The sequence below is a fragment of the Poecilia reticulata genome, linkage group LG23, assembly GCF_000633615.1.
Source record: "Poecilia reticulata strain Guanapo linkage group LG23, Guppy_female_1.0+MT, whole genome shotgun sequence".
NCBI classification, from domain to species: domain Eukaryota; kingdom Metazoa; phylum Chordata; class Actinopteri; order Cyprinodontiformes; family Poeciliidae; genus Poecilia; species Poecilia reticulata.
Window position 1 is genome coordinate 15,505,622 of NC_024353.1, and position 26,823 is coordinate 15,532,444.

The 26,823-nt window shown below is 39.1% G+C and overlaps 1 protein-coding gene across 5 annotated transcripts in view; it reads left to right on the forward strand.

Moving 5' to 3' along the window:
- The window catches only part of ptprz1b (protein tyrosine phosphatase receptor type Z1b), a 64,926-nt gene that overhangs the window by 20,831 nt on the left and 17,272 nt on the right, over nucleotides 1–26,823 (forward strand). For all 5 annotated transcript variants that reach the window (XR_532787.2, XM_008401422.2, XM_008401423.2 and 2 more), the window contains exons 2-9: nucleotides 4,953–5,021; nucleotides 19,850–20,029; nucleotides 22,759–22,910; nucleotides 22,989–23,084; nucleotides 23,168–23,234; nucleotides 24,063–24,220; nucleotides 25,604–25,754; nucleotides 26,574–26,758. Coding sequence is in view for 4 of the 5 variants with exons in the window: in XM_008401422.2 (XP_008399644.1) it covers nucleotides 4,953–5,021; nucleotides 19,850–20,029; nucleotides 22,759–22,910; nucleotides 22,989–23,084; nucleotides 23,168–23,234; nucleotides 24,063–24,220; nucleotides 25,604–25,754; nucleotides 26,574–26,758 (1,058 nt within the window). In the remaining variant the exon portion in view is untranslated. The remainder of the gene's footprint in view (nucleotides 1–4,952; nucleotides 5,022–19,849; nucleotides 20,030–22,758; nucleotides 22,911–22,988; nucleotides 23,085–23,167; nucleotides 23,235–24,062; nucleotides 24,221–25,603; nucleotides 25,755–26,573; nucleotides 26,759–26,823) is intronic.

Genomic DNA, 26,823 nt, shown 5'->3' on the forward strand with positions numbered 1-26,823 from the left:
CCACTCAACTTTCCAGTCTTATACTTAGATACAGCTCTCTGTATTTAACTATTCAACCTGCTTCGTCAGCAGTTACTTTTCTTAGGCTTATTTTCCCTGCGGAGGCTGAAGTGACTCTCTGCTGGAAAACTGTTAAGTTAGCAGTCTTTCCCGTGATTGCGTAGGCCATAACATAAATATTTCAGTGTATTTTTTATTTTTTTTATATCGGTCTCATGCAACAACATTTTCTGAAACACTGAGTTGTTGGTCTAACTGTTTGCCATAATCATAAAAATGAACAGAAATAAGCGCCTGAAGCACATCGTGTCAACAGCACAGTCAGAACGTTCTCTGCTTAAGCAGACGCAGCGGGATAAATCCAGAGAAACGCTAAGTGTGAGAGAGGTCAAGTGTGGTAATTTACCCGGCTGACACTCCACACACAGCTGAAGGCTATATAAGTTATCGTCTGGCCTCTGAAGGCATGCGCCTGCGTGAGTGTGTGTTGGTGGTTCGGCGGCCAACAGGTGTCACGTTTTATGTGAGGCGGATGTTGTGTGTTTGTCACTGACTGCAGCTGCTGTGTAGGGTTACTTTCACTCAAGAGATTTCACTGTAGTTATTTTTATATGTTGCGACCTAAGAAAAGAAAAAAAAAAGTGCTACTTATTATGTGATGACAGTTGGTTAGATTGATGCCATGTTTCTGAAGATGGGGAAGCGGCGAGAGGTTTTGATGGTTCAATTTGGCTTCCAGTCGAAAGTTCTTCAGACAAAAATGGTGCTTTTGTACTTAGCATGGGTCAGTGAGAGAGGAGTGTATGAACAACAGCTTCATGGTAACAACACAACCATCTATACCATTATCTAATTTATAAAAACAATTGAAATACTATTCAAGAAAACATTTAGATTGCAAGGAATTGTATCTCTTTTATGCTATGCTATTATGTAGCATAACAGAGTACAACAAGCTAATACTGGCTGGTTCATTAGTTTACTAAGGACATTTGCTTAGTAGAAGCAAATGTACTACTCAGTACTACCGAGTAGTAATACTGACTGATATATTTGTGCTTGATGGTAAAAATGGAGCAGACATTAGTCAGCCTGTTGACTGGAAGTGTGGAGTAACAGGGTGAGGAAGGACAACGCTACGCTACAATAGCTATGTTTCCATCCAACTGTCACACAAATTCTACGCTAACTTTTAAAATGTCACAAAAAAGAAAAAACAAAAGGAAAACAAGGCGTGTTTCCATCTACTGATTCGGAGTGAATCAACCAGGTTATGCAAAGCACAATTTCGTCATGACTGTAATAAACAGGAAGTAAAGGTTGCTAACAAGCATGGCACACATATCTCATCAATACATCACTACCATCCCAGCCTGCAGTGCCTCTCGCCGGCCACTTGAGACTACAGTTATCTTCTCCATTCTGGAAGTTTGGACTTTGAAGTTGTCTGAGTTTAACACACCAGTGGACACGAAAGTGTGCTACGTCAGAACTTATTTGGCAAATGTGTTTCCATCTCCCCTTTTGCACGTTAACTCTTCTCTTTTTAGAAAAGTAAAAAACCACCTCAAGGTAGCGTAAAATCGTTGTGGCAAAATTTAGAAAGTTATTTTGACTTCTGTTGACTATACAGCTGGACACAACTTAAGTCACCAATCCTTTCTTTGGCATCTCAAACTGACCTTTTTTCATTGAGGCAATTCTCAAAGTGACCATTTTGACTTCCATGCTAACTCTAATTTCTGGTCAGAATGATAACCTTTGGAACGGAGATATTTATTATTCTGGTTTGGAATCTAGACTAAATTATGATCTCCCTCTGTCCAGAGTCAGAATTCAATGGTTTTACTACCCTTGTCTATAATCATAACCATGCCTGGATTGTGTAAGATTTATGAAAAGGCTTGTTTGAGGTTAACTTTGAAGCAAGCGAATGGTTCCTCTGTGTTCTTGTGTGAGTTTCAGTGCTTCTGCTTGCACAGATTTATTCATTTTCTTTGGATTTCTTCATTTGAACTCTGCATTTTTTATTGTCGCTGGAATGAGAACCAGATTTTCCAAGTCTGAGGACAGCAGAAAAACATAGATTGCCTCTTGCTGGTTGGGGTCCGTCATTGCCTCAGGAATTTAATACCTCGTCCTGTTCATGAGTGATTGTGGGTAGGATGGAGCAGGAGATGGATGTTGTCAAGGGTAACTCCCAGTAAGAACTCATGGCTTTCGCCGTTTTGAGAATCTTGGAGAATTATTTTTCTAGTTCTGCAAAAGAAATCTGGTTGGCACAGACATTTTTCTTCCTGGGGTTTGAACCCTCTAGCCTTCAAACATGAATGGAATACTTAAAGATACTAGCATTCAGCCTCATTTTTACTTTTGACCGTGAGTAAACTGTCCTGCTTCAACTTCAGTAACTTTGTAAGATTCCAAGTACTGAAAAACATCCTGATAAGCTAAGAAGGACTGCATATGCAGCAATCTGTTGCAAATGGTGATCTTTGTACAGTGCATTTAAAAAAATTGCAGAAGTAAAATCTCCATCTATACACATTTGTAAGCAAAAGGAACAAACATCGGTAATCCTGAACTGATATAGTTCAACCTCCTGAACGGTGTCTAAGGAATTCTGAAGGTACATATTAGCATTTGTTATGTTTACCTGTAATACATTACAATACAACATAAGCTGTGTTTTCATTGATTGTACCATTGCACAATTTGATATTTAGAAAATAAATTGCTCACATTTGTAATGGAACTGCAGCTATACATCAAGTTCATAGGAAGAGTGATTTTGGAAAACTGTAGATTTTGACTTTTTTCTGTTGGTGACGCTGTCTACAGAAAATTCTCTCCTGTAAACCTTTTGATATCAAGACCGGAAAAGTGTTGGAAAGCAGGTGCAGTGTAGATGGGTGAAATCAAGAAGTGATTAAGCGTTGGGCTTCAACCTGCAGCAATAAAGGCCCTTCACTTTCCTCTGCTTGCTGTAAAACACAGAACCCCCTGCTTTCATCTTAGAAGGATTTTTTTATTTGTGCAATCACCCACTGCTTTCCATTATTCACATTTCTGTCATTTGACGTCCAAGTTCAAGTTTGTTACAGCAGATTTGCATGGATAACCTTAAGAAAGGAATATAATCTATATAACATTTAAATAAAAAAAAACAACAAAAAAACACTTTTTTACACTGGTGATTCAGTGTTTGGAAAATTCCATAGTTGAGTATAATACAAACCAATAATTAAAAAGATCTTAACCTTATTCTTTCTTTTCTGTTCTTCCCTTCCTCTCCTCTTCCTCTGAGTAGATGGTTTGTAAGGCAGCATCTTTTTGCCCACAAAATGTTTTAGCAAAAGCTGGATCTGCAGCTGCGTTTCCATTAGAGATGTACACAAAACCTTGTCAATATTCTGCTAATGCAGAAAAAACACAATTTCACAATTGAAATAAGTGGAATAAGTTTGTTCATGCAATAAATCATTAAAAGACACTTCCTATTGTTAACAAATGGTAACAAAGTGAAAGTGAGCTCTTGGTGAAAATGTGTGGAAGAGACTAATCATTCTTTGATTAGGTAGGCTCTTTGCTATAGAAACTCTAACAATATTAGTGGTACCTGCACAATATTTGGTGTTAAAAGTGATATATTTTTGATATGTTTTTAACTGTAGGAATGGAGCAGATTTTGTCCTTATGTTTGACTGTGAAAATAGCCCAGTCTGTCGAGCTATGGGTGATTTTTATTTCTTCTTTTTTCTGCTGGTGCTTCATGGATCAGAGTTAAGTAGCTTAAACACAAAAATGGCTCCTCTGAAAATAGAGACTGCGCTGAAGCTGAATATGAGAAATCTGTACACAAAGGCCAATAATACTTTACAAGCTGCTCCATAGTGACCTCAGTGACGTGATAGAGGACTCGTGACTGGACTGTAAAAGTAAATGCAGTGGGGCATACAGTATGTCACCGTGTAGTAATTCATGATGTTTACATCTCAGCGCGGTGCACATACTGTAACTATAGGATTATTCACAGTGCGTCTGTGCCACATGTTGTTGTTGGGATGTTACTGTGACCTAAATCTGACTGTGAACTACGCTTTCATCGTCTCTGTTTTTTTTTCTCTTCTTTTTTTTTTTTTTTAGAGTTACGCTTTGAAAGATCAAAGAAAGAGAAAATGCATCATTTTGGTATTTCTCCTTCTTTGTGTGTGAGTGTGTGTCTGTTGCTTACCAGATATACAGCATGGCAACTTTTAGTTCAATTCACCCCACCTATTACATGTTATGCCTAATAGATTTTACTCACTTTAATCAATGAATGGCTACACAGTAGATTTTAATTATTTTAAAAAATCCATAACTACAGTGACTTGCAAGAGGATTCATTTTTTCAGGTTTTTATTTGTAAAAAAAAATGTTTTCTTTCAACTTCACATTTGTATTCCACTTTGTGTTTGTCTTTCACAATAAATTCTAATCAAATACATTAATGTTTGTGGCTATAATGTGACAAAATATGTAAAAATTCAAGGGGTGTGAGTACTTTTGTCACTAAAAAAACACCCTGACACAAAGATTGGTTGGCAACTCGGGCCACGTTGAGATGGCAAGTAGGAAACTGGAATTGAACCCACAACTTTAAATCTTTGAAAATACAAGTTGACTACACTTCCCACTGTGCCACATTTGATTCACCAGTGTAAAAAAATGTTTTAGTTGTTTTTTTTTATTTAAATGTTATATAGATTCTATTCCTTTCTTAAGGTTATTCATGCAAATCTGCTGTAACAAACTTGAACTTGAACGTCAAATGAGAGAAAACATGAATATTGGAAAGCAGTGGGTGATTGATTTTTATTTGTTCTGTACAAAACTCCATAGTTGAGTATTATACAAACCAATGACTAAAAATATCTGCTACAATAACATTTCTATCTTGTTTTTGATAGTTCTGGCGGTGGAGCCGCCAGCCCAAGGCCTGGAGAAACTCCCAGAAGAAATGAACTGGTCCTACTCAGGTCTGTTTGATTCTTCTGATGTTTTACCCATTTGTTGGCTGCAAGAGGAATTTGATTTCCCACTTTACTGCTTCTAGAGCTGGCTTGTCTTAAACAAACTACTTTTTTAAAACTCTGATGTCATGAAACGTAATCAATTTTCCCAAAAATAATCACTCACCGGGACTACATTCTGTAGCTGCAGAGCCCATATAAGACCCAAATACCGCAGCAGTATGAATATCTGATGAATTGCAGGTATTATCCATTAACCTCTCCCGCAAGAAAAGATTGATCTGCCTCAGACCATATGGTTCGGTGACTTGAGCTAACTCAGCACGGAGCCCCTGCAGAGTTAAGCTACGATCAGACAGAAACAAAGAGTGGACGCAGACAGGCAGTAAGGACCCCTCAGGGAGTGATTAGAGTTTTACTGCTCAGGAGAGACCCGCCGGCCATCAGCAGGCTAAAACAAGAGCTATTAGGGTTATTAACCTTCACCTCCATGGATCACATTAGCTGTAAAATGCTAAGATGTATGATGATTCCCACTGCTGCTAATGGATCTCACCTGGAATTATAAAAGCAAACTGTTTCATTTAGTTGATTAGTTACAATTACATTATCGAATTGATCAGAGTGACAGCAATGTGAAAAAATTTTCTAATGCTGACTCTCAGCAGATTTCACCATGAATATTAATGGGAGGAACTGCTGCTTGTCAAACGATGTAGCACAGCATTTTCAATGCATTACCTCCAAATGATGATAATCAGTACGAGAAATCTGAAATACTTAGACACCAAGCCTAATTACAACAGAACAAAACCTATTTCTACTTGCGAAACATGTTAATTTGAGCAAAATTCAATGGGGTTTATGCTCCCTACCCCCGTACTGACCTACTCCCTTACTTCCAACCTTGGATGAATACAAAGCCAATGCTTTAATCCATTTCCTACCCATTACTGCTGTTATACATGACAAAGACTGAATCTCAATAGGTGCACCTGCATTTCATCCTTCAGATTGCTCTGTCTTCTTGTCAGAGCTTTACAATCAATTTGTCTGGCACCTTCACCTTGTTTGTCAAATTGGAATGGGTTTTTTGTGTGATACACTGACATGAATAATGAACAACCTTTCAGCAGCAGAAATGAAGTGGATACACATTTTCCTTTTCTCTGTGTTGGGTCTGGAAGTTCATCAACACAAATGAGTTCCTCTGGTAGTTCATTGAGATTCACTGTAACTGTAGCTACCACTGTGTCCTTCTGTGTGTGCGTGTGTGTGTGTGTGTGTGTGTGTGTGTGTGTGTGTGTGTGTGTGTGTGTGTGTGTGTGTGTGTATACTTGTATGTAACCTATAGAGGTCCATTATAACCATTTTCACCAACAAATGGAGGTCTTTTGTGGAACGTGAGGGCATTTTCCTGATCTTCACGTTTTTCCAAGTAGACTGTGCTCAAATAAGAAGGATTATTTGTTTATTAACACAGTGGTATGCCTCTCGACGTGAAGGAGCAGCAGCTCTACTCTGAGTCCCTCCCAGATGACCGAGCTTCTCACCCTATTTCTAAGGGAGAACCCAGCCACCCTGCGGAGGAAACCCATTTCGACCGCTTATACCCAGGACCTCGTTCTTTCGGGCATGACCCAAAGCTCATGACCATAGATGAGGGTRGGAACGTAGATCGACCGGTAAATCGAGAGCTTCGCTTTTTGACTCAGCTCTCTCTTCACCACTGCGGACCGGTACAGCGCCTGCTTCATGGCAGACGCTGCGCCAATCTGCCTGTCGACCTCCCGCTTCCTTCTTCCCTCTTTTGTGAGCAAGAACCTGAGATACTTAAACTCCTCCACTTGGGGCAGGACAACCTCCCCGACCCGGAGAAGGCATACCCTTTTCCGGCTCAAGACCATGGCCTCGGATTTGGAGGCACTGAGCCTCATCCCGGCCGCTTCACACTCGGCTGCGAACCGCTCCAGTGAGAGCTGCAGACCTGATGAAGCTAACAGGACCAAATCATCCACAAAAACCAGAGATGCGATTCTAAGGCCACCAAAACAGATCCCCTCAACACCTTGGCCGCGCCTAGAAATTCTGTCCATGAAAGTAATGAACAGAATCGGTGACAAAGGGCAGCCTTGGTGGAGTCCAACTCTCACCRGAAACGAGCCCGACTTAMTGCCGGCAATGCGGACCAGACTCTGACACCGGTCATACAGGGACCTRACAGCCCGTATCAAAGGGCCCGTTACCCCATACTCCCAGAGGACCCCCCGCAGAACACCCCGAGGGACGCGGTTGAACGCCTTCTCTAAGTCCTCAAAACACATGTAGATCGGTTGGGCGAACTCCCATGCACCCTCCAGGACCCTGCTGAGRGTGTAGAGCTGGTCCAGTGTTCCACGACCAGGACGAAAACCACACTGCTCTTCCTAAATTCGAGGTTCGACTATCCGACGGACCCTCTTCTCCAGGACCCCTGAATAGACCTTGCCAGGGAGGCTTAAGAGCGTGACCCCAGGTTGTTGAGTGAGAATGATGATTTAATGGGGAAAATATAAAAATATCCAAAGTCCAGACATCACAGAATGAGTGGAAGGCTCAGAGCTCATATCTGGTAGCAACTGGTAGAACAATTGACATCTGACGACAGCAGACAAGACTGCTCCCTCCCAAAGAAGAAATGCTGTTTTTGGGTTAGGAAATTGAGTTTTGGTTGGGGTTAGGTTGTAGAAATGAATGGAAGTCAATGGAAAGTCTCCGCAAAGCCAGCAAGACAAATGTGCGTGTGCATGTGTGTGTGTGTGTGTGTGTGTGTGTGTGTGTGTGTGTGTGTGTGTGCAAAAACGTGCATGTGTACACAAGCTTGTTTTTGTGTCCAGCTCTGTTTCTCGCCTTGTGCTGTGCTCTGAGCCGAGAGTAAAAGCATTAACATTTGAAAGGACCACACTTCATTGTGAGGCACAGCGCACCACGTTTTTAGTTAGGTCAGAAGTAAAGGGGGGTCTGGGGGGAAGCGAATGAAAGGGAGACAGCCAGGGGAACGAGAGAGAGAGTGAGAGTCGAAGAACTTTCAAGACAGGATACATCCAAATCCCTATAGGCCTTTACAATGAACTTGCCTCCAACAAACCATGGCTGTTCGCTTAGATTTACTGCAGCAGGTTTAAATGACTACATACCTCTAATTAAATGTGCCTATACAACTACTTACCAACCTGCCATGTAAGAAAGACAGATTTGTTTTGTCTGACATTAAGAGAATTTCTCACAGAAGTTTTTACCTTTAAATTTAGAAGCTTACCACACTAAGGTTGTTTTCTGACCGGTTAAACTGTGTTCGATTGGGCACCAAATTTGCCCACACCAGGTGTTACATTTTCAGCTGATGTGGTTCACTTTCACACCGCCACCTGTTTCCCTCCTCACCTGTGGTGGCGCTGCACCAAAAACCAATGAAGGAAGTGACACAAAAACCTCTGAAGGAGACGTGAACGCAACTTCTATCTTCATAAAATGTAAACAAAAATGGAGTAGTGTGAGATTTCTATCATTAAAGGATTTCTCTTCTGTCTTTGGCAAAAGACCTCGAGACATTTCTGCCGCTAAGCGCCAGACTCTCAATTTTATTTTGGTTGTATTTACCCAGAATGTCCTGTAGTTGTGTGCTTCCTGCTTTTTGGAGAGGTCTATGGTTCACTTTGCATTCACATATGTATTTCAACTGCACTAGAGTTCACTTCAATCAAACTGACCAGAGTTCGCTTTTTTGGTTCCTAGCAAAGTTCGATTACGCATTCACACCTCCCCAAACAAACTTGACCTACTAGACAAACAAACTGGACTTTGATTAAAGCATACTAAACAGGGCTGGTGTGGTCTGAGATTAAGATTAAGCTAAAAAGGTGTGTGTGCTTGAGCAAGGCAGTCTAAAAACCCAATCCCCAAATTCAGTTCTGTCAAAACAAATGGGCCAAAGTCTCAGCAAGCTGTTGGGAGAAGATTGTAGATAGAAACTCGAAACATTTGATACAAAATGTGTTTAAAAGAGGCAATTTTAATCACCAAATTCTAATGAAATGTATGTGAATTTTTGAATTTGAAAAGATTTGAACAAAGAAACACAAACAAAAGATGTTTTACTTGATTGTTTTGGCATGTTTCAAATAGAAATCCTTTTGTTGATCCCAATTGACTTAAAACAGGAAAGGTTTAGCCTCAATGTTGGAAATAAACTAAATTGCATTTCTACCATAGAGTGGAAAAAAATGCAAGTTATTTAAGTAAAAAATAACTGTTGCAGATTAATTTAACAAAACAAATTCTAAATTTAAATGCAAAATTATCAACATAAATCCAACCTGAAACCTAAACAATAGCCTGAAAGTCCGTAAGGACCTCAAAATATCATTAAGATTTGTTCATGCTTTAAGCTTCAGACAAGAAAAGAAACCCAAATATACCTTTTTTTTTTTTTGCATACCAGCTCTTTTGGAACATCTCTTGCTCTTGAGATAAAAAAAAATTCTACTTCCACGTTTCCCCAAATGGATTAATTGTAAATTATTAATGCTTTTATGTTTTTATGTGGTTCAACATCAAATAATAATCTTCTGGTAATCCAGATGAAGCTTGTTAGGATGGAAAAAAAAGTATATATATTTTTTTATATAAACTTGACTCGCAGGATATTCAAAACGTCTTTTGAAGAGCTACACTCCCATTTGATTTTTCTTTTTTAGCATTGCTATTTTTGTATATTTTTATTAAAAACAGGATTTTTTTATGTTCTGTGTTTCCATCATTATTACTCTCTGCCTTGTCTCCAGGGGGGCCCTGGGATCCTTGTGCCTGGAAGACACCCCTTAGGGCCCCATCTGCCATGCATGTTTTTGCGCATGTCGTTGTGTATCCCGTTAACCCAGAGTTTCCCCTGCCAGGCAGATTTACTGGGAAGTTCCCAAAGGAATATTCCAGAGTTCACACTGTGACTAATCAAAAGAATTAGCATGTATGGTTTTTTTTTATTTTTATTTCTGATAAATTGTTGGTTTTTCATTATTAAACATTTTTTCCCCAATACAGTTTTTATAAATGTATCATGAACCAAAGGCAGATTATGCAACGTGACAGATTATGCCACTTCGGAACATTATGAGCATTCTGAATTCAAATGTTGAATTTATTACTAGATAACTGCAGCATGTTTTGTCATCCGTCTACTTGTTTTTGTTTCTTTGGCCTCCTGTCGTCTGTTTCTCCTCTTCTACCCACCGAACCATAGCCGGGGGACATGCGGGCTTCAGTTGTGCTTTGTCTATGGAACACACACCCACCCACACACCTTCAGGTTTTAATTATGCATAACTCCCACCCCCGTGTGCTATGCTTGTGCTACGTATTCCTTCACATCTGAAGCGATGTGATTGGAAAGAGGTGGGCTCTGGCAGACTTGGAAGTGATTCATGCGAGTGCGTTTTTTTTCTCTTTTTTCTTTTTAATTCGACCATCTTCAAAGCAGGAAATACATTGGCTCTGGTAAGGTGACCTGACATAGATCCAAAACCCATTTGGAAACATTTTGTACTAGATAAGACTAGAGAGTTACACACCTGGGAGTTAGTTTGAAACCAGTAGCTTGTAGAAGATTTTACACAAAATCCTCATTGTTCTCAACAGATTATCTAGCCAGAACTCTGTTTTGGTCTGTCTGAACTTTATAAGTGTCGTGGTCAAAGATGGAAGTGCATTTCATCAACATTTCTCCTGCCACTTTGTACAAGGAGTTCTGTACTTGAACTTCTCCCAAAGGATGAAATGTTACGGCCACAGCAAACAGCATTCTGGTTGTGGCTAAATTTCTCAGTTCTTATGGAACATCTTCAGGTCTTATCATTCAGCTGGCTGATGAAAGAATAGACTTTCCCTTCACATTTAGGAATTACATAATTTGGCATTTCACAAAAACACCTCTTGTGTTTGACTCTTCACACTCCGATCTGATTTTACTTGACATACAGGCTCTGACTTTATGGTCCGTCTTCGGACCTCTGGCCTCATGAACAAGTATCAACTGCCAACCCTACGAACAAAACGTTTACTGTTTCCTCGTCAAAAAGGCAGCCGGTCACTTTACTTTACAATGGTTCTCTTCCATTCCTCTTTATAATATTCTTTTCTTTCTTCTGAAGAAAGTTTTAGTTTTTTTGCTAACTGCTTTACACCAGGACTATAACATCACATTACTCTTCAGAACAGAACTGATCAGGTATCGAATTCAAATCTGTTTTCCCATGCAATCACAACCATCACCACTTCATGGCTTTACCTGCATTTGGCCAGAAGCAGGTGCATCAATCACCAACCTTTTTGTTCTCTTTCAGTTTTATTTTAAAATCTGAGAGCTAGAAATCTCTTGGTGTGGTGTTTCTACAAGATGAGGAGAAGGAGTCGCTTGCTCTTAGGTTCCTCATCCAGCCTCCTGTGCATTTCATCTCTCTTTATCCTTCAGTTACACCACCCACAATGTTCTCAGCTGCTGTCTTAGTCACCAAATACTCCATTCTGGCTGCTCTTCTGCTCCAGTTGCTGCTCAGTCTGTGTGGCTGCCTCTAGAAGCCTTCCGGGAGTCGGGAGGTAATCATGCAGAGGTGTCTTTCTTCATCCACAAATAGAGGCTATGTGCTCCCTGCTTCTTGTCCAGTCTTCATCAGCGTGTTGCAGCGCTAATGACAATGACCGCCACATGAGATGGTGTGAACTGTGAGGACATTAGTGGCTGAATGCTTCAGGAGAGCTCATTTTTACACATCTCAAGTGCCTAGCAGAAAGATTTGCAATGCACACTGATTACCTTAGACTCTAAAGATGTGGTAACTTTGAACAAAAACACAATGTTTTCACACTACTGGAGGATAAACATTTAATAGAAATCAACTGTGCTCTGTTTTGGGGCGTGATTGAAAGGTTTACGCTGTATTTTTCAGGAGCTAACATTGGATATATAATGGTGAAAGAGTTGCAGAATTTCCCCCAAAGGTGAGCGCTTATCAAAAATATCAATAAATTCGACCGTATGATTAAATGAAGTCTCTTTTTGCATCTTGAAAAACATCCAGATTTAAAATAAGCTTCTTCAGAACACCACATACATGAAGAAGTGGGATTTAATTCACTAAGTCTCTTTTTGCATCTTAGTGAATTAAATCACACTTCTTCATGTATGTGGTGTTCTGAAGAAGCTTATTTTAAATCTGGATGTTTTTCAAGAGCAGTATTTATGCTTCTTGCATTATGAATGTTATGGTGTTACATCCACCAAGGGTACAACATATTTGAGGACACAAGGCAAGAATGAGGATTCAAAAATAATTTTATTCTTAAACTCACTTGAACTTTTCTTTCGGTTCAGCTACTTTGATTTTCTGTGAAGAAAAAAAGAGAGCGTTAAATACCCTCAGTTCCCCATGTCCCAAACAAAGAAATACAAAACCCCAAAAGTATTAACAGAAAGGTGGACCTGGTGAGCCAATCAAAAAGAACAAAATGGTACAGCAGGGGGCCAACCCTGTACAGGGCCGTCGAAGCCCCTACTAGTACCGGACTAAAGTCAAAAAAAGTCTACTTCAAATTAAAAAAATCGAAAATCACAACTAAAAAGCAAACAAGCCAAGGCTAACAGAAACTACCGCATGGCAGGCTGGAGACGTCAGCTGTGGCCTACAGCGACTGGAGACGTGCACGCCGCATCAGGACACATCCCTGGTGGTGGTGGAGTGAGCGGAAGGGCGAATCTCTCCACATGTCGAAACCCAGACTATTTATAGGCGGACCAACTGCGCCACAAATTAACGTCATATTAATGACCAAATATAAGAATTAATTCAAACTCCAAAATATATTAACAAAAAGTCATTCAACTAAAGTCTATCCAAAACAATCTAGAAAAAAAATAGACAAAAACAATTATAATGTGCCCAAAGCACATAACATATGGTATGCAAAAATGAAAAAAAAGAAAGTCCTTTTAGCATCATTTTTATTGTCTTATAGTACTATAAAATATTGATAAAATTCCAAATCTATACTGCCTAGCCCTACTTTTTACAAATAGAACGATAAAATAAAATGTGCAACTAGTCACTGCTTTTGCCTAAAACAACTTTGACTTTCTGTGTTTTTGCTGTTTTTCACCACTACTGTACTTCTAGGCTTCTATTTAAACAACAGCTTAAAGAACAAAAAATAATAAACCTTAAAAATCCAAACATAGTCTTCCAATCTTGTGGAATTCAGCCATTATATAATACAGGCAGACCCCACACATCCTGGACATAAACTATTTCGACTTTAGCATGTGTGCACTAACTCAACTTTCTCTTCTTATGTCTATTTGAATACACTAAAAAACTGCACAAACTTGGCAAATAAAGCCGACTCTGACTGATCTCAGTTCTGATTAGATATTTCAGGGCCCCTAAGATCTCCTGACAAACACACAGGGCCTCTCTTTCCCTCTAAAAATCAGAGCGGTTTGATTGATAGACGAGGTGGCTGCTGTTGTGTGTGACAGCTCGTCTCTGTATTAGATCTTCTGAATGAATCATGTGCCGTTTCTCTGCATGTGAATCTTCTCTATTATCCATAATAGATTCATTTCTTATCTTGGATTCTCTCTAAATCTCTTTTGTGTCACTGTGTTACACTGTGGCAGGCAAGTGGGTGTGTGTGTGTGTGTGTTTGAGTGAGTGAAGGAAAACCTAAATGATTTGGGTCAATATCTTCATGGGAAATGTAGTTCTATCTGGGGAAACTGCAAGTCACAAACTAAAAATAAACAATAATGTAAATGATTTTCCATCTTGCTTCCAGCTCATGTTTTAAAATTATTTTTGTTAGATTTTCTTTCTTTTTTTTTTTCTTCTTTTTTTTCACTGTGAAAAGACACCACGAGTTAATTGAAAAATAATGCTGAATGGAATATGAAAAATAATGGTCTCCTGCGAATGCAGCGGCAATATTGCAGATTCAGAAAGCGCCATTAAGACAACACCAGCAGCCTCTCATTTGAATATTTAATACATATTCAGTTATTTTTTGCCAACTGCGAAGCAAATAGGAGCCGACAGTCCCCAAAAAACCTCCAAGCCCTGCATTATTCAATCCAACTATCTACCCTGTTTTCTGAACAGTTAGATCACTCGGCAGAGCTGAGATGCAGAGGGTGACGTCAGCTCTAAGTGGTAGAAAACACACATTACACACATGGATTGTGCGTGTGTGTGTGTGTGTGTGTGTGTGTGTGTGTGTGTGTGTGTGTGTGTGTGTGTGTGTATTTGCATTGCTTGCAGCTCTGGAGCAAATGTGACATTTCCTACACTACGTTCCTTCCTCTGGAGCTTCTTTTCTAATATTTTTCTTCATCACCTTGTCTCACTCTCTTTGTCCTCTTCACTCCCCACATTCTCTTTTGTTGCCTCTGATCCCCCTCCAGCCCGATGCCCCCAAGAGAAAGAACTGGCCTGAAAGAATAAGAGTGTCGAGGATAAAAAGGACAACCGCTGTCACATCAGAAGAAAAATATTTTCTTCACATTAATTTTGAAAGAAAGAAAAATTCATTTTCTTTTTGATCTACAAAATTTCACCGTTTTGACTGAAACAAGGTAGTGGCTTTGGGTGCACTGATTATAGTTTTCTGGCCGATCACTGATTTTTAAAACGCCTGAGCTGATCCCAGTTTCAAAATGAAGGAAATAGGTTTCAATTTATTGGAGCACCCTTAATAGAGGCAGGATCAGGGAGGGGAGAGGAGTTCTTTTTTTGAACAAGAACAAAAATTTGGAGATTTTATATATATTTTTAATGAGAAGATAATTGGGGAAAACTTGAGGTTTGTTCACCATCAAGCTTGACAATAATCCTAAACACACAGCAAGAGCTATCATGCTTTAAAAATAAAACTTGCATATAGAGAGCCGCAACAAATTATTTTCTAAACATGTACATAAAACTTTATTCTATCAAAACTATACAAGAACTTCTTTCTACTTTCCAATTTTAGAACAAAATGAATCTTCTATTACAAAAGGAAAAATAATTTTGTTGAATGAGGTTAGCTGTTTCTATAAATATAGATGAAGAAATGAAGAATAGGTAGCATAATTTGAGGCTACTTTTAATAAGTATTAAAAGCTGATTTTGCATAAGAAGATACAGGAAAAACACCTAAAAAGACAATTTCTTGTTGCATTCATAATCAAAAACATTTCCTTTTTGGTTTTGCCTCCCCAAAGCCCAGACCTACTCTCTTAAGAACCTTTAGCATTTGAGGTAATCCCTGAGGATATTTACATTAACCAGTTACATTAACCAATTACTAACTTTGGAGATCTTCTAAATTAAGTCCAACAATAATAATACCGAAGATTTAGTAAATTACGGATTATTGTGGTTTAAAATTAGATCATTTGTAACAATATCTGAAGTGCTTTTAACATTCATATAGAACAAAGGACTGAAGAATAAAAAGGAGGGTTCATAATATTCAAATTTTCTGAATCAAAGATAAAAAATAAAAAAAGGACTGATTTGGAGAAGCGCTGGTGACACATCTACATACTTCTTTGTCTGACCGCTCTTGAATATCACACGGAACTTAAGAGACCTGAAAAGTAATTTCCTCTCTGAATCATCCCCATTTTTCTCCCAGCTCGAGCTCGAGTGCGCGCTAGGCTGGGCGGTGCGGCTTTTAAAGGAGCACAGCAGTCTTCAGTGACATCCAAGTCGGGCTTCAGGGTTTTTTTTTTCCTTTTATTCCTGTCTTCAAACTGTCAGCTACTTGTTGCCATGGCAGCGTTATGTCAGCGGAGTCACTCGGTGTGTGCGGATGTTTCGGCGCATGTATGTGTGTGTGTGAGGTGATGCTAACAGATAAAGCTGTAGGGGTGAGATGTGGCTATTGACCGCTGACACCCTCCTGACATTTTCCCCTTCACACGCCGCAGCACGTGCGCGTGGCTCGCGTGTTTATTTTACGCTGAGCACAAGTGGAGACGGATACGTGGAAGTCTTTTATTGCAGCTGGAACTCTGGACGGCTTTGTTTTCTAACAGAAAACCTGAATAAATATTGCGAGAAATGTGAGTTTGGGCAGAGAAAAGGTTGAAGTTGTTGCTTTTATTGTAAGCAGTGCTTAATTTGAACCTGTCCAGTAAAGAGGAGGGTGACAGAGATGTTAGCTCAGCTGCTTTATAGGCTGATGTTGTTCCCACTCTACATTTGTGCTCTTTCTCTTTACTTTAAACATACTGACAGCTATTAGGAGCTGGAGGAGCCAGCTGGAGCTGAAGTAGACTGAAGGATTGTGACATGTCTGCTGTATCTGTCAAACTGTTGTATTTGGACATTTCTGAGACAATTTTTATTTAGTTTGGATTTTTGTTCCTAAAATATATTTTTATAAGGACCTAGTAGGGGTGCACATGCTGATACTTTCATGTGAAGCCAATATTGTCCACTGATCTTATGCAAAGGTTTAATAATCAACCACCGTCCTCTTCTGCTCTGCTGTGAGAGAGGTTTGACTGACGGAACCACCCATAAAGTGATGTCTACACATTCACAGTTAACAATAGTTACCAAACTGTTGTCAACTTGACAATTTTCTTTCTATATTTAGCAACATAACAGACAAAAAAAACTTGGTATCGGCCAAAATCAGAACCAGCAGGTCTGGCTTTTTAAGGATCGGCAATTATCCAGAGAACTGCAGTCGTTGCACCTGTAGAACCTAAATTTGAATGATTTCCCCCTCATGATGCAACAAAAACAACTTAGTTACATGGGCATCATTCTGAAATGCAGTTACATATGTAACATGTTTTTAGCTATGTGATTTCTAGATCTACATCAAATACAACTTAGAAAACTACCTAGAAAAGCTGCAGTGCAGCCAAGATGAAGCTTGTTTTGCCCATGTCTCTATCGTCCACACAAATGTCCACGTCCAGGAATGTAAAGCCTGTGACAGTTGAACCATTTGTTCTGACCTCATTATGCCCATTGTCTTTACTGTACACTTTAGCACAGTACACAACACAAACATAGGCTTCATGAATTACAGGAATTTTGCTGTGTAATTGTATAATTCTGCTATGTCAGTTCTTACAATAGGTTTGTGATCAGGGTGCTTACTGGTGATGAGGAAGACAGGAGGAGTCTTCCCATTAAACATGCATCTTCATAACCAGTCATTTGAAAGAAATACATATGACCTCATCTATAATTTAGTATTTTGGTATATTTGGACATATGGATATCAGTTTTGCCAATATTGACAAAGTCATCAGGCGCACACGCCTGTTTCATCTTTGCTCATCATTTAGAAGGAGGTTTCCAGAGCTTTGACGTTTAATTTGTTGCTCTTAACTGCTGAAGTGAATGTGAACATCATGGTGAGATCTGCCTGGGGCCTTCAGAGTGAAGATTGTAGAAGGTTAGGATTCTGTTACATTCAGGAGAATGTTTCCACCACCAGTTGGGGTTAAACCCACACATCTAACAGTGCGTCATACTAGAGCGACGACGAATGTGATGCACTAGTATGTCTTGTGAGTCAAGCAATGATGTTATTCTGTCCCCAAATCAATGGACTGTGTTGTGTAGCAGTAACTCCACCCTAACCGTACCATACCATTGTCCTATAGACCTACAATTGAAGGGGGACCAGGAATGGTGTCATACAAGCTGGTTGTATGGGTCGCTTGTACAATGGACCAGACTGAACCTTTAGTAGAACTGGATCTGAAGACAAAGACCCAAAACGTATCAGTAAATTCAACAAAGGACTGTCTGAGAGTCGATACACGGTAAAGGCCTAGTCAACGCCCATATCCTGATCTCACTGAGGTGCTGTGAGGTGAACTGAAACATGCCTTAACGTGCAAGATATACCTCAAACATCTCAAAGAAGTGTCAATCCTACAAACACAAATGTGTAGACATAATAAACGAAACCATATGCATCCAGCAGACGGCTGTGATCATGTGACTGAATGCAGGTGCAGATCAGGCGCGCTATCATGAATAAATTCACACAAACACACAGAATCGCTGTCTGGAATTTCAGCCAAGAGCCTACAATATTGACATGTGCTCATATTTTATTTACAAGTTGCTGGGTTTTTTTTGTTGCATTTCACATAAGGTTCATTTTTAATGAAGTTTTAACATATGAAGAAGCACGCTGGCTTTGTCTTTTATGTTACGGCCCTCTGACTGAATGTTGTGCTGCTGCTGGTTTGGCTTTGAGTTTTGTTTGTCTCTGTGTTTTCGTGTGTTCATCCTCTCTTACATAATTCATGTGAAAAGCATCCTTATAAAACAAAAAAAAAAACACACACACACCAACACCACATCAGTGACTTCCAGCACAATCCATGCTGCACTGTCTTGGAAAAAATAAAAAATAAAACAAAGACAAACATGTAGAATATTATTCAGCCAAAAGCTCATTTAGCCATAAACATAAAAAAAATGTTCAGAGAATACGCCCCCTGCCACTTCACTGAGTGGCTCATTGACCTTGGATTCTTTTCTCTACAACTTTGCTGTGAGCGTAGCTGGTGCATGTGAGTGGGCACATACTCAAACTACTGATAAAAGACCCATTTTTTTCTAATTCAAGCAATGAAAAGCATTAGTCATGTTTACTACAGTTTTGTACTTTTTAGTGTTGTACATTACCATATAATCACAATGAAAACTCTATACCTCTGCAGTAAAAACTCAAAAATCTTTCTACAGCCTTCCAAAGAGTTCTACTTTTGCTTTGTCAGTCCACATAATATTTTTCTAAACTTCAAATCATATGGGGAACTCTTTAAACAGATCCTTGTGTTATTTTTGGTTAGCCATGTTTTTCACCCTGAATGCCGTTTTTGCCCAGTATCTTTCCATGTTGAGCTTGTTTTTTTCGTGATCTAATAGATGAATAATCAATGCTTTCTTGGAGTAATTTTAGACTGGGCACTAAAAAATTCCCCACTTTTCCATGTCTTCATCTGTGGATAATGATTCCCACTGTAATTCTCTGGAATCCCAAAGTCTCTGTTCCTAAATGGTTTTGTAGTCATTCCGTATTGAGCTGTGACTGCCACTAAATATATCTTAAATGGACTAGTGTTGGGTACTTTTCAGTGATGTTGTAGTTGTTATGTTGTTTGTCGGGTTTCTTTCTCTCAGACTTTTAGGGTATTGACTTGTATTCTCTCTATGCTTCTTTCTCTCCTCTTATCTCCTTTCCTTTTTAAATCTTTCCCGCAGCTTTCTACCTTTCTGTTCTGTATCTGTGTCCATTTGAAATACACACAAAGAAATTCTTAATATATATTTTTATATGTCTACAAGCCTTAATGCTTCACTTGTAAAAGTAAATCTCAGGAATTGTTGGCACTCAGACAACAATTCTGACCACCACACTGCCAGATAAACAAAGAAAATGTAAACATAAAAAAACAATCACACAGCAAAAAGAAATAGCTTTGTAACCCTTTTCAGACTGATTGATGTTATTGATTTTCTTTAGATCAGATTATGATGTATTATTAGACTACTTGAGGCTTAAAGATGCCTTTACCCTAATCTTTAGCTCAGATTCTGGCAGGGACACTCCAGTATCATAATACAATTTATTGACAAAGGAAGCATGATGATAAAATGAAAAAGATTACTTTAAATCTCAAATCTACCGGAGGTATGAATAATTTTGAACTCAACTATGAGTGGACTTGCACTCCTTTTTTTTAGCAGTACTTACTAAGCTGGTTTTCATACCTACAGGTAGCCTGAACCAGCAGAACTGGGGGAAGAATTGCCCATCCTGTAATGGCGCCCGGCAGTCTCCTGTGGACATCGATGAGATGTTTACCCAGGTCCGGAGGCAGTTCCAGAACCTGCAGCTAGAGGGCTGGCAAATACCCACATCAGAGTCCACCACCATCCAAAACAATGGGAAGACTGGTATGTTTAAAGCCGCCTTCTTTCATAAGTATAAAACCCCAGAATGAAAGATTTCTTTAAGCGAATCCTCACATTTGAGTATCCTAGTAAAGCCAGTGTCTCTACAACTTCATTTTTCTCCTGTACAAGAACCGTACTTAAAGCTGCAGTGTGTAACTTTAATAAAAAATATATTTTTTTAAATTTCTTGAAATTATTTCTATGTCATGGCGGTATGATATGTGAGATAATCTGTGAACTAATTACAAATAAACCAATCAGAGCCAGAAGGAGGGTCTTAGTGCTGCCAATCACCTCCTCTCCATTCTCTATGCAATGCTGCAGCTAGGAGATCCTGTAACGAATGTTAAGGCTAGTTATCATAGCCACCAATTATGTGGAATTAATAGTTTTCCTGTAGAGTTAAGTTGTTACAAATGGGCAGAGCCTCCCATGACTGCAGCCTCAGCCACCTACCCATCAACCCATGTCTTATGTTTTAAGTTCTTTTGGACTTGCTGTACTGAAATGTCAATTTCCCTCCTGGGGGGACTGATGAAGGTATTCTACTCTATTCTGTTCTCCGCCTTTATCACATTTAGCAGCTAATACATGAGATTGATTGACAGCGCTAAGCCCCTCCTCCTGGCTGTGATTGGTCGTTTTTGGTGCATTTCTTCAGATGGCAATAATAGCTCTGCAAGAAGGAGGTCAATCTTTTCACAGATTATCTGTCTTATACTGTCACAACATAGTGACAGTTTAATAAATACGTCAAAAACAATTTTAAAAAAAATAAAAATTACGTACTGCAGCTTTAACACCGTGGAAATATGTGGTAATATTTTTTATATAATGATTGCGTAAAGCGAGACTTTGTAATCCTGAGCTGTGAAAGGATTAAGTTTTTATATACCCCCTCAAAAAAAAAAAAAAAAAAAAAAAAAAAACGATCCACAGCTCCAAGATTAATGACACAGTGAGCTGTTGGGAAAGAAACAAGAAGCAAAAGAGACTATGTAATTGCAAGAAGAGCAATGAGAGAGACGGCACCGACTGAGGGATCATGTAATGAAAAAAGAAAAGATCAGTGCTGAGAGGCAGCGGTGAAGAGAGGAGTCGCGAGAAAAGAACAGGAGGGAGGAAAGCGACTGGGGGAGCATGGACGATGTGAAGAGACGTGAAGTGATGTCTGAAGTGATAAACAGATGAAAGCTGTCTGAGCTACTCTGTCCTCTCCATCCCTACAATACTGCCTGAGCTGCAAGTCGTGATGTGCCTCTGTGTGTCCATTGTATGTATGAAAATGAAAATGGCAGAAATCTCACACGGCTTGTATGATAAACTAGTCATAATTCTATACCTATATAAACCGAAGTGTTCATAAAACTTTAGGACAGCCTTCATAAAAGCAAAGTAGGTTTTAGAATCTTAATATTTGACATGAGGGAACAGTTTTAGACTCAACTGATGTGTAATTGTAAAATATTTGCTTTTGCAATACTGACTCAGCCTAGAAACTGCTGTTACGCTGCTTCATATTTTGCTATACATGCTGGTTTATTGAAAGACAAGTTTTATGAAGGGGATTATGGTGAATTAGTCTTTTCATTTTGATGCTTCCTGAACAGTTCTCAACCAACTTATCTGGTAAAATAAACTGTAAAAAAAAATATATAAAAATGTCCTTGGAGCTATTCTAATATGTCCTTTGGGATCCCGGGTGTGGATTTCAGTGTTGCATTCAGGAACGGCTATATTACTTTTGCAATGATGTCAAAGTCTCATCGTTTGAAAATGAAACTTCAAATTTTAAATAAATTGAAATTAATCAGAAAGTACGCACCTTCAGTTTCAAGCATTCTGCATACCGTCATGAGTAAATCTTCATCAGTCAAAACAACATGACATGAAGTACTGTTATCAAATGGCTGTTGCTTAAATATCTGAAAAGTTGTGTAGAAGTTGCGCCTATGTTCCATGAATGGCATATGCAAAATTAGGAGCTCATGCAACATATTTTTTTGCGTGTGTCAATTAGTTTCATAAAGATTTCTTTACATCTGAGAGCTTTTAATGAGAGAAGCTTGTGAGAACTACTTGCTATTAGCTTAGTTCATCGATTTATTCATATCGTCATGGGCATGCTAACCTATAACAATTGCTTCGGTGGGAAAAGAAGATCTTCTCCCAGCAAATAGTCCCAGAGTGGTATATTTAATGCTGCTTCAACACCATGAGTGCAATCGGCTGCATGAACAATACACATAAAGGCAACTTCTCTCCGCTCTGACTCCCAGATATAGCTCCCAGAGCTAAATATCTCTCATGAGAGACACACAAAGACTACATTTTATATAACAGCTCTGTCAGGGTGTTAGTGGAATAAAAATCTGTCAGGATGCACGGCACGTTTGTTAAGCATCATTGAGCATTTAAATGTTTCAGCACAAGTGAACTTCTAGTGATGTGAGAAATCTACACACCAGCTCAACTGCTCACAGAGTTGAGGTCATTTCTGGTGCAATTCAGACTCTGCAGTGGTCTTTATTTAGATTTCAGGGTGTACCTGTGTATGGGGAACGTACTTTGGGAATCTCAGGGTGTTTTCACACTTGGTAATCCAGTAGACTCAGTTTTATTGGGGCTTTCTGGTTTGTGTCATGAACCAGTAAGGAGCCAAAGTAAATTTATTTTCATTAAGATGGAGTTTTGTTCTTTTTAAACATTTGTTTTTATGAACATTTTAGTGGTTATCAACCTGGAAGGGGACTTATTTGTAAGTGGAGGAGGGCTGAGTTCCAGGTTTCGCGTATCCAGACTCAGCTTCCATTGGGGGCGCTGCAATGCGACGTCAGATGGGTCTGAACACAGCCTGAACGGGATGAAATACCCTCTGGAGGTAAGTGTCAGCAGTACGCCACATATTTTCTTCTCCAACTCAAACCCAAAGATAACGTTAACTCTGACTGTGTCGCAGATGCAGATTTACTGTTACAATCCCAACGAATTTCAAAGTTTAGACGACGCGATGGAGAACGGAGGACGGATGGCCGCCTTGGCCGTTCTCTTTGAGGTGAGGCGGCCTCACCGTGGAACCACCTGTTTCTGTACCTCCCCTCAAACAAAGCAACCATACAATCTTTCTTTCATTTCAAGGTGAGCCTGGAGGACAATATCAACTTCAGTCCTATAGTGGAAGCAGTCAGTGGTGTGAGCAGATATGGTAGGTCACTACATGAAAAGTCTGAGCTTGTTACAAAAGATAAAGATGGCAAATATTTTACAATAAAACACATAAAGCTTATAGCTTTATCTTGGGTCTACTTCCTCTTAATCTGAATACTTGCTGCTTTAGAGATCTAGATATCATCAGTTTTCTCCAGGTTTATTTGCCCTTTTACTCAAACAGTACAGAGTACTGTACTTTTTTTTTTTGGGCACTTTTTCTTTGTAGATAATCCAAATGTATTGGGTTGTTTTTTTAAATCTATTTTATTTGTCGTCTGTCTTTTTTGTTCTATTGTTGATATTGTTTAACTGCTTAGTCAGTTACAGTTATTGTAAATATATTCACATTAGCATGAACATTAATATAAAGACAGTAATGATTCTGCAAAGTAAAAGCACTTCCTGTTTGATTCATTCAGAAATTTGACATAAGCTAATGTTCACTTATTTCTACTACTTTTCTTGGAATAAAAATATATATTTATGTTTTTGTTTGAGTATATTACACCTTATCAATATTTGAAATAATGCAAAGTGGTTATTATTAGTGAAACTTTAGGCTAATATCAGTATCTTACCAAATGATACCAAATTGTATTTATCAGACCGATACTTAAAAAAAAAAAAATTACTCTTTTTGGCTGTTATCAATGTTAGTGCCTACATATTGTGCATCAGCAGTTAATATTTTTTAATGTAACATTAGCTCTTCTGATAAGGATAATGATTTGAATGAATAGCCTACAGAAATTCTGTGTTATAAACAAACTAGACAGCACAACGGTAAGACTTGAGGTTTGACTCCAGAGATTAATTTCCCCAGGTAAGAGTGGATCGGTGGACGCCTTCACCCTGAGCTCCCTCCTGCCCAACGTCACCGAAAAGTACTACATCTACAACGGCTCGCTGACCACTCCTCCCTGCTCTGAATCGGTAGAATGGATCGTCTTTAAACACACGGCGGCCATATCAGAAGCACAGGTCAGTCTCTCTCAAATGTGTTGCCTGTTTTTTGTAGTTTTAGGAAGAACAAACATTAAGAATGTATAAAATAACCAAATCTTTTTATAAGTTGGGATGAGCAGTGTTTTCTTACAGTTGCTGCATTTTTTTATTGTATTGTAAGCAATGATGTGACAAGTTGACACCTAGAGTTTGCCAACTTTAGTGCGACTTTGTTGAGTTGTAGTGTGAAAGATTTTTTCATAATCTGTTTATAGTAAACTGCAAAAACAAAGGAGTATAGTCAATAATATTTAACAGCAGGAGGTCGCAGAGTTATTCTAACAGCCACCAGAACTAACAATAAATGTAAATGAGGCATGTTTTTAATACCATAATGAAATTAAGTGGAATTAGAATATTTGTTATGATATTTATTGTAATAATAAGTGACTTCAAAGTTACATAACGTTGTTAAAAATCCTGGTGTTTGATGAAAAGAAAAAGAAACTTTGATAAATTACTGAAAAACCTTTGTCACATTACACATAAGATATATTGTACATTTCAAGTAAAAATCCAACTAAATAGGAAGGAAAAAAAATAATGTTATGGTTGTTTTTAGTTGAAGTGTGCAGACACCAGGTTATTGAAAGGAACTTTATGATTCAGTTTTTATATTCTTTTGAGTTTACCGCCGCTGTCAGTGATAGTGAATCTGATGAACTCAGATACTACCTTAGTAGGATTTTTCTTACATTAACTTTTTTTTATGCTTTAGCTTAAGCATAAAAAATAAATATCGCACCGATTTTATAAATAACAAAGAGCATCTCGTTGTGTGTGTCAGTCAGTGACACTGTGAAGGTATTCACCAATCATTTAAACGCAACAGAATCTGAACCAGCTGTGGGATTCAGATCCTGGGATTTTTAGCCTGTTGCTGGTTAGCTGTCGCTAACATCAACAAAGACAAAATTTTGCACTAAAGTGATGTAAAGCAAAAGGTTCAGTCAAGATCTATTCACAGACAGGCTGTTCCTGCTGCGCTTGCTTCTTTTTTTTGAAACGTCGGTTGGTTTTCACACTGAAGACGACTGAGTTCTCCCTTTGACGCTACGCAGTGTTACAATGAATAACGCTATGTAGCGGTTATTCATTGTTGCAGAATAATGGAGAACAAACACTGGTTTGTTGTGTGGATTGCGTTTGTGAACATGCTCGTGATTGAAGCAGGGAGGCAAAACATGACACAGCCACAATCATGCAAACCAGAAATGGAGCAGCCTGGCAGCAACATGAGCCTCTTCAAGCATCAGTTCTTTGGGTTTATTTTGGCGGCAGCATAGAGAGCAGAAACATGTTTCCTCTCAGGCTAACCTTTCCTCTTGCCTGTGTTTCTGTCTCTCCCTCTCCCATCAGCTGGAGGTGTTTTGCGAGGTGATGACCATGGAGCAGGCCGGGTATGTGATGCTCACGGATTACCTGCAGAACAACTTCAGGGAGCAGCAGCAGCAGTTCATGGGCCAGGTGTTTGCCTCCTACACCGGAGTGGAGGACGTACCCACACCCAGTATGTCATCACCTGATTTCAACATTTTCTAATTTGCCTCGCACAAACAGCGCTAATGAATATGTTTTTGTCAATTTATAATATTTCTACTTGCTTTATCCTCGATGACAAAGGTCACAGCATAGCATGCTTTCCTGCTCAGTGATTTTCAGATCTATAACACTACAGCACCAAAACTGGGAAACTTACATCAACCAACAGCTCTTTAAACTCCCAGTAGAAGCAACATATCATCATTTTACAGTATAAAAATAAGTTGGAGCTTTTCACCACTTTGAATTCTGAACATTTTGGGGAGAAATGTTCAGAATTCTGTGTCTAACTCTGTGTCCTTTAAGGTCAGCTGCTTTTTTGATCATAAAAAGTCCTCGACACTCTCCACCTTCATAAAGCTGCTTCGTCGGCAGCCAGAAGCAAAGTGGATCTTTAGCACTGCCACTTTGTAGCACACTGTCACTGCTCCGATCAGCAGATAGGCAATTTATTTTGCAGCTCTTTTAGAAATTGAAATAACATATTCAGATATTCATGAAAGGCTCTTTTTACTTGTAGCAAATTCATGAATGCATACACACACACACACACACACACACCTGCAGCACATACTCAATGTCACACTTACTATGAAACTGGGCTTTTTAAAATGCAGTTCTGTATTTTATTTTATTTTTTTATCAAGTCACTTAACCTCATATTATCTCTCTTGTTGGTATGAGGACAGTTTACCAATGGTGGTGTCAGCTATTTATTTCCGCATTTTGAAGATTCACACAATTATTCAAGGTTTTAAGAGAACATATTCATCTCTGCCGTTTCCAGCGTGCAGCTCGGAGCCGCAAAACGTCCAGGCCGACGCTCAGAACGACACCACCATCGTGGTGACGTGGGAGCGCCCCCGCGCGGTATTCGACACCACTATCGACTGGTACACCGTCACCTACCAGAGGCTTCAGGGCAGGGATCAGAACAAACAGGAGTACAGGACCGACGGAGACCAAGATGTGGTAGGAGGGATCTGTCTATGGTGGATGGGGACAAAAGTGTTAACAGTAGTAACTGTAATTACAGA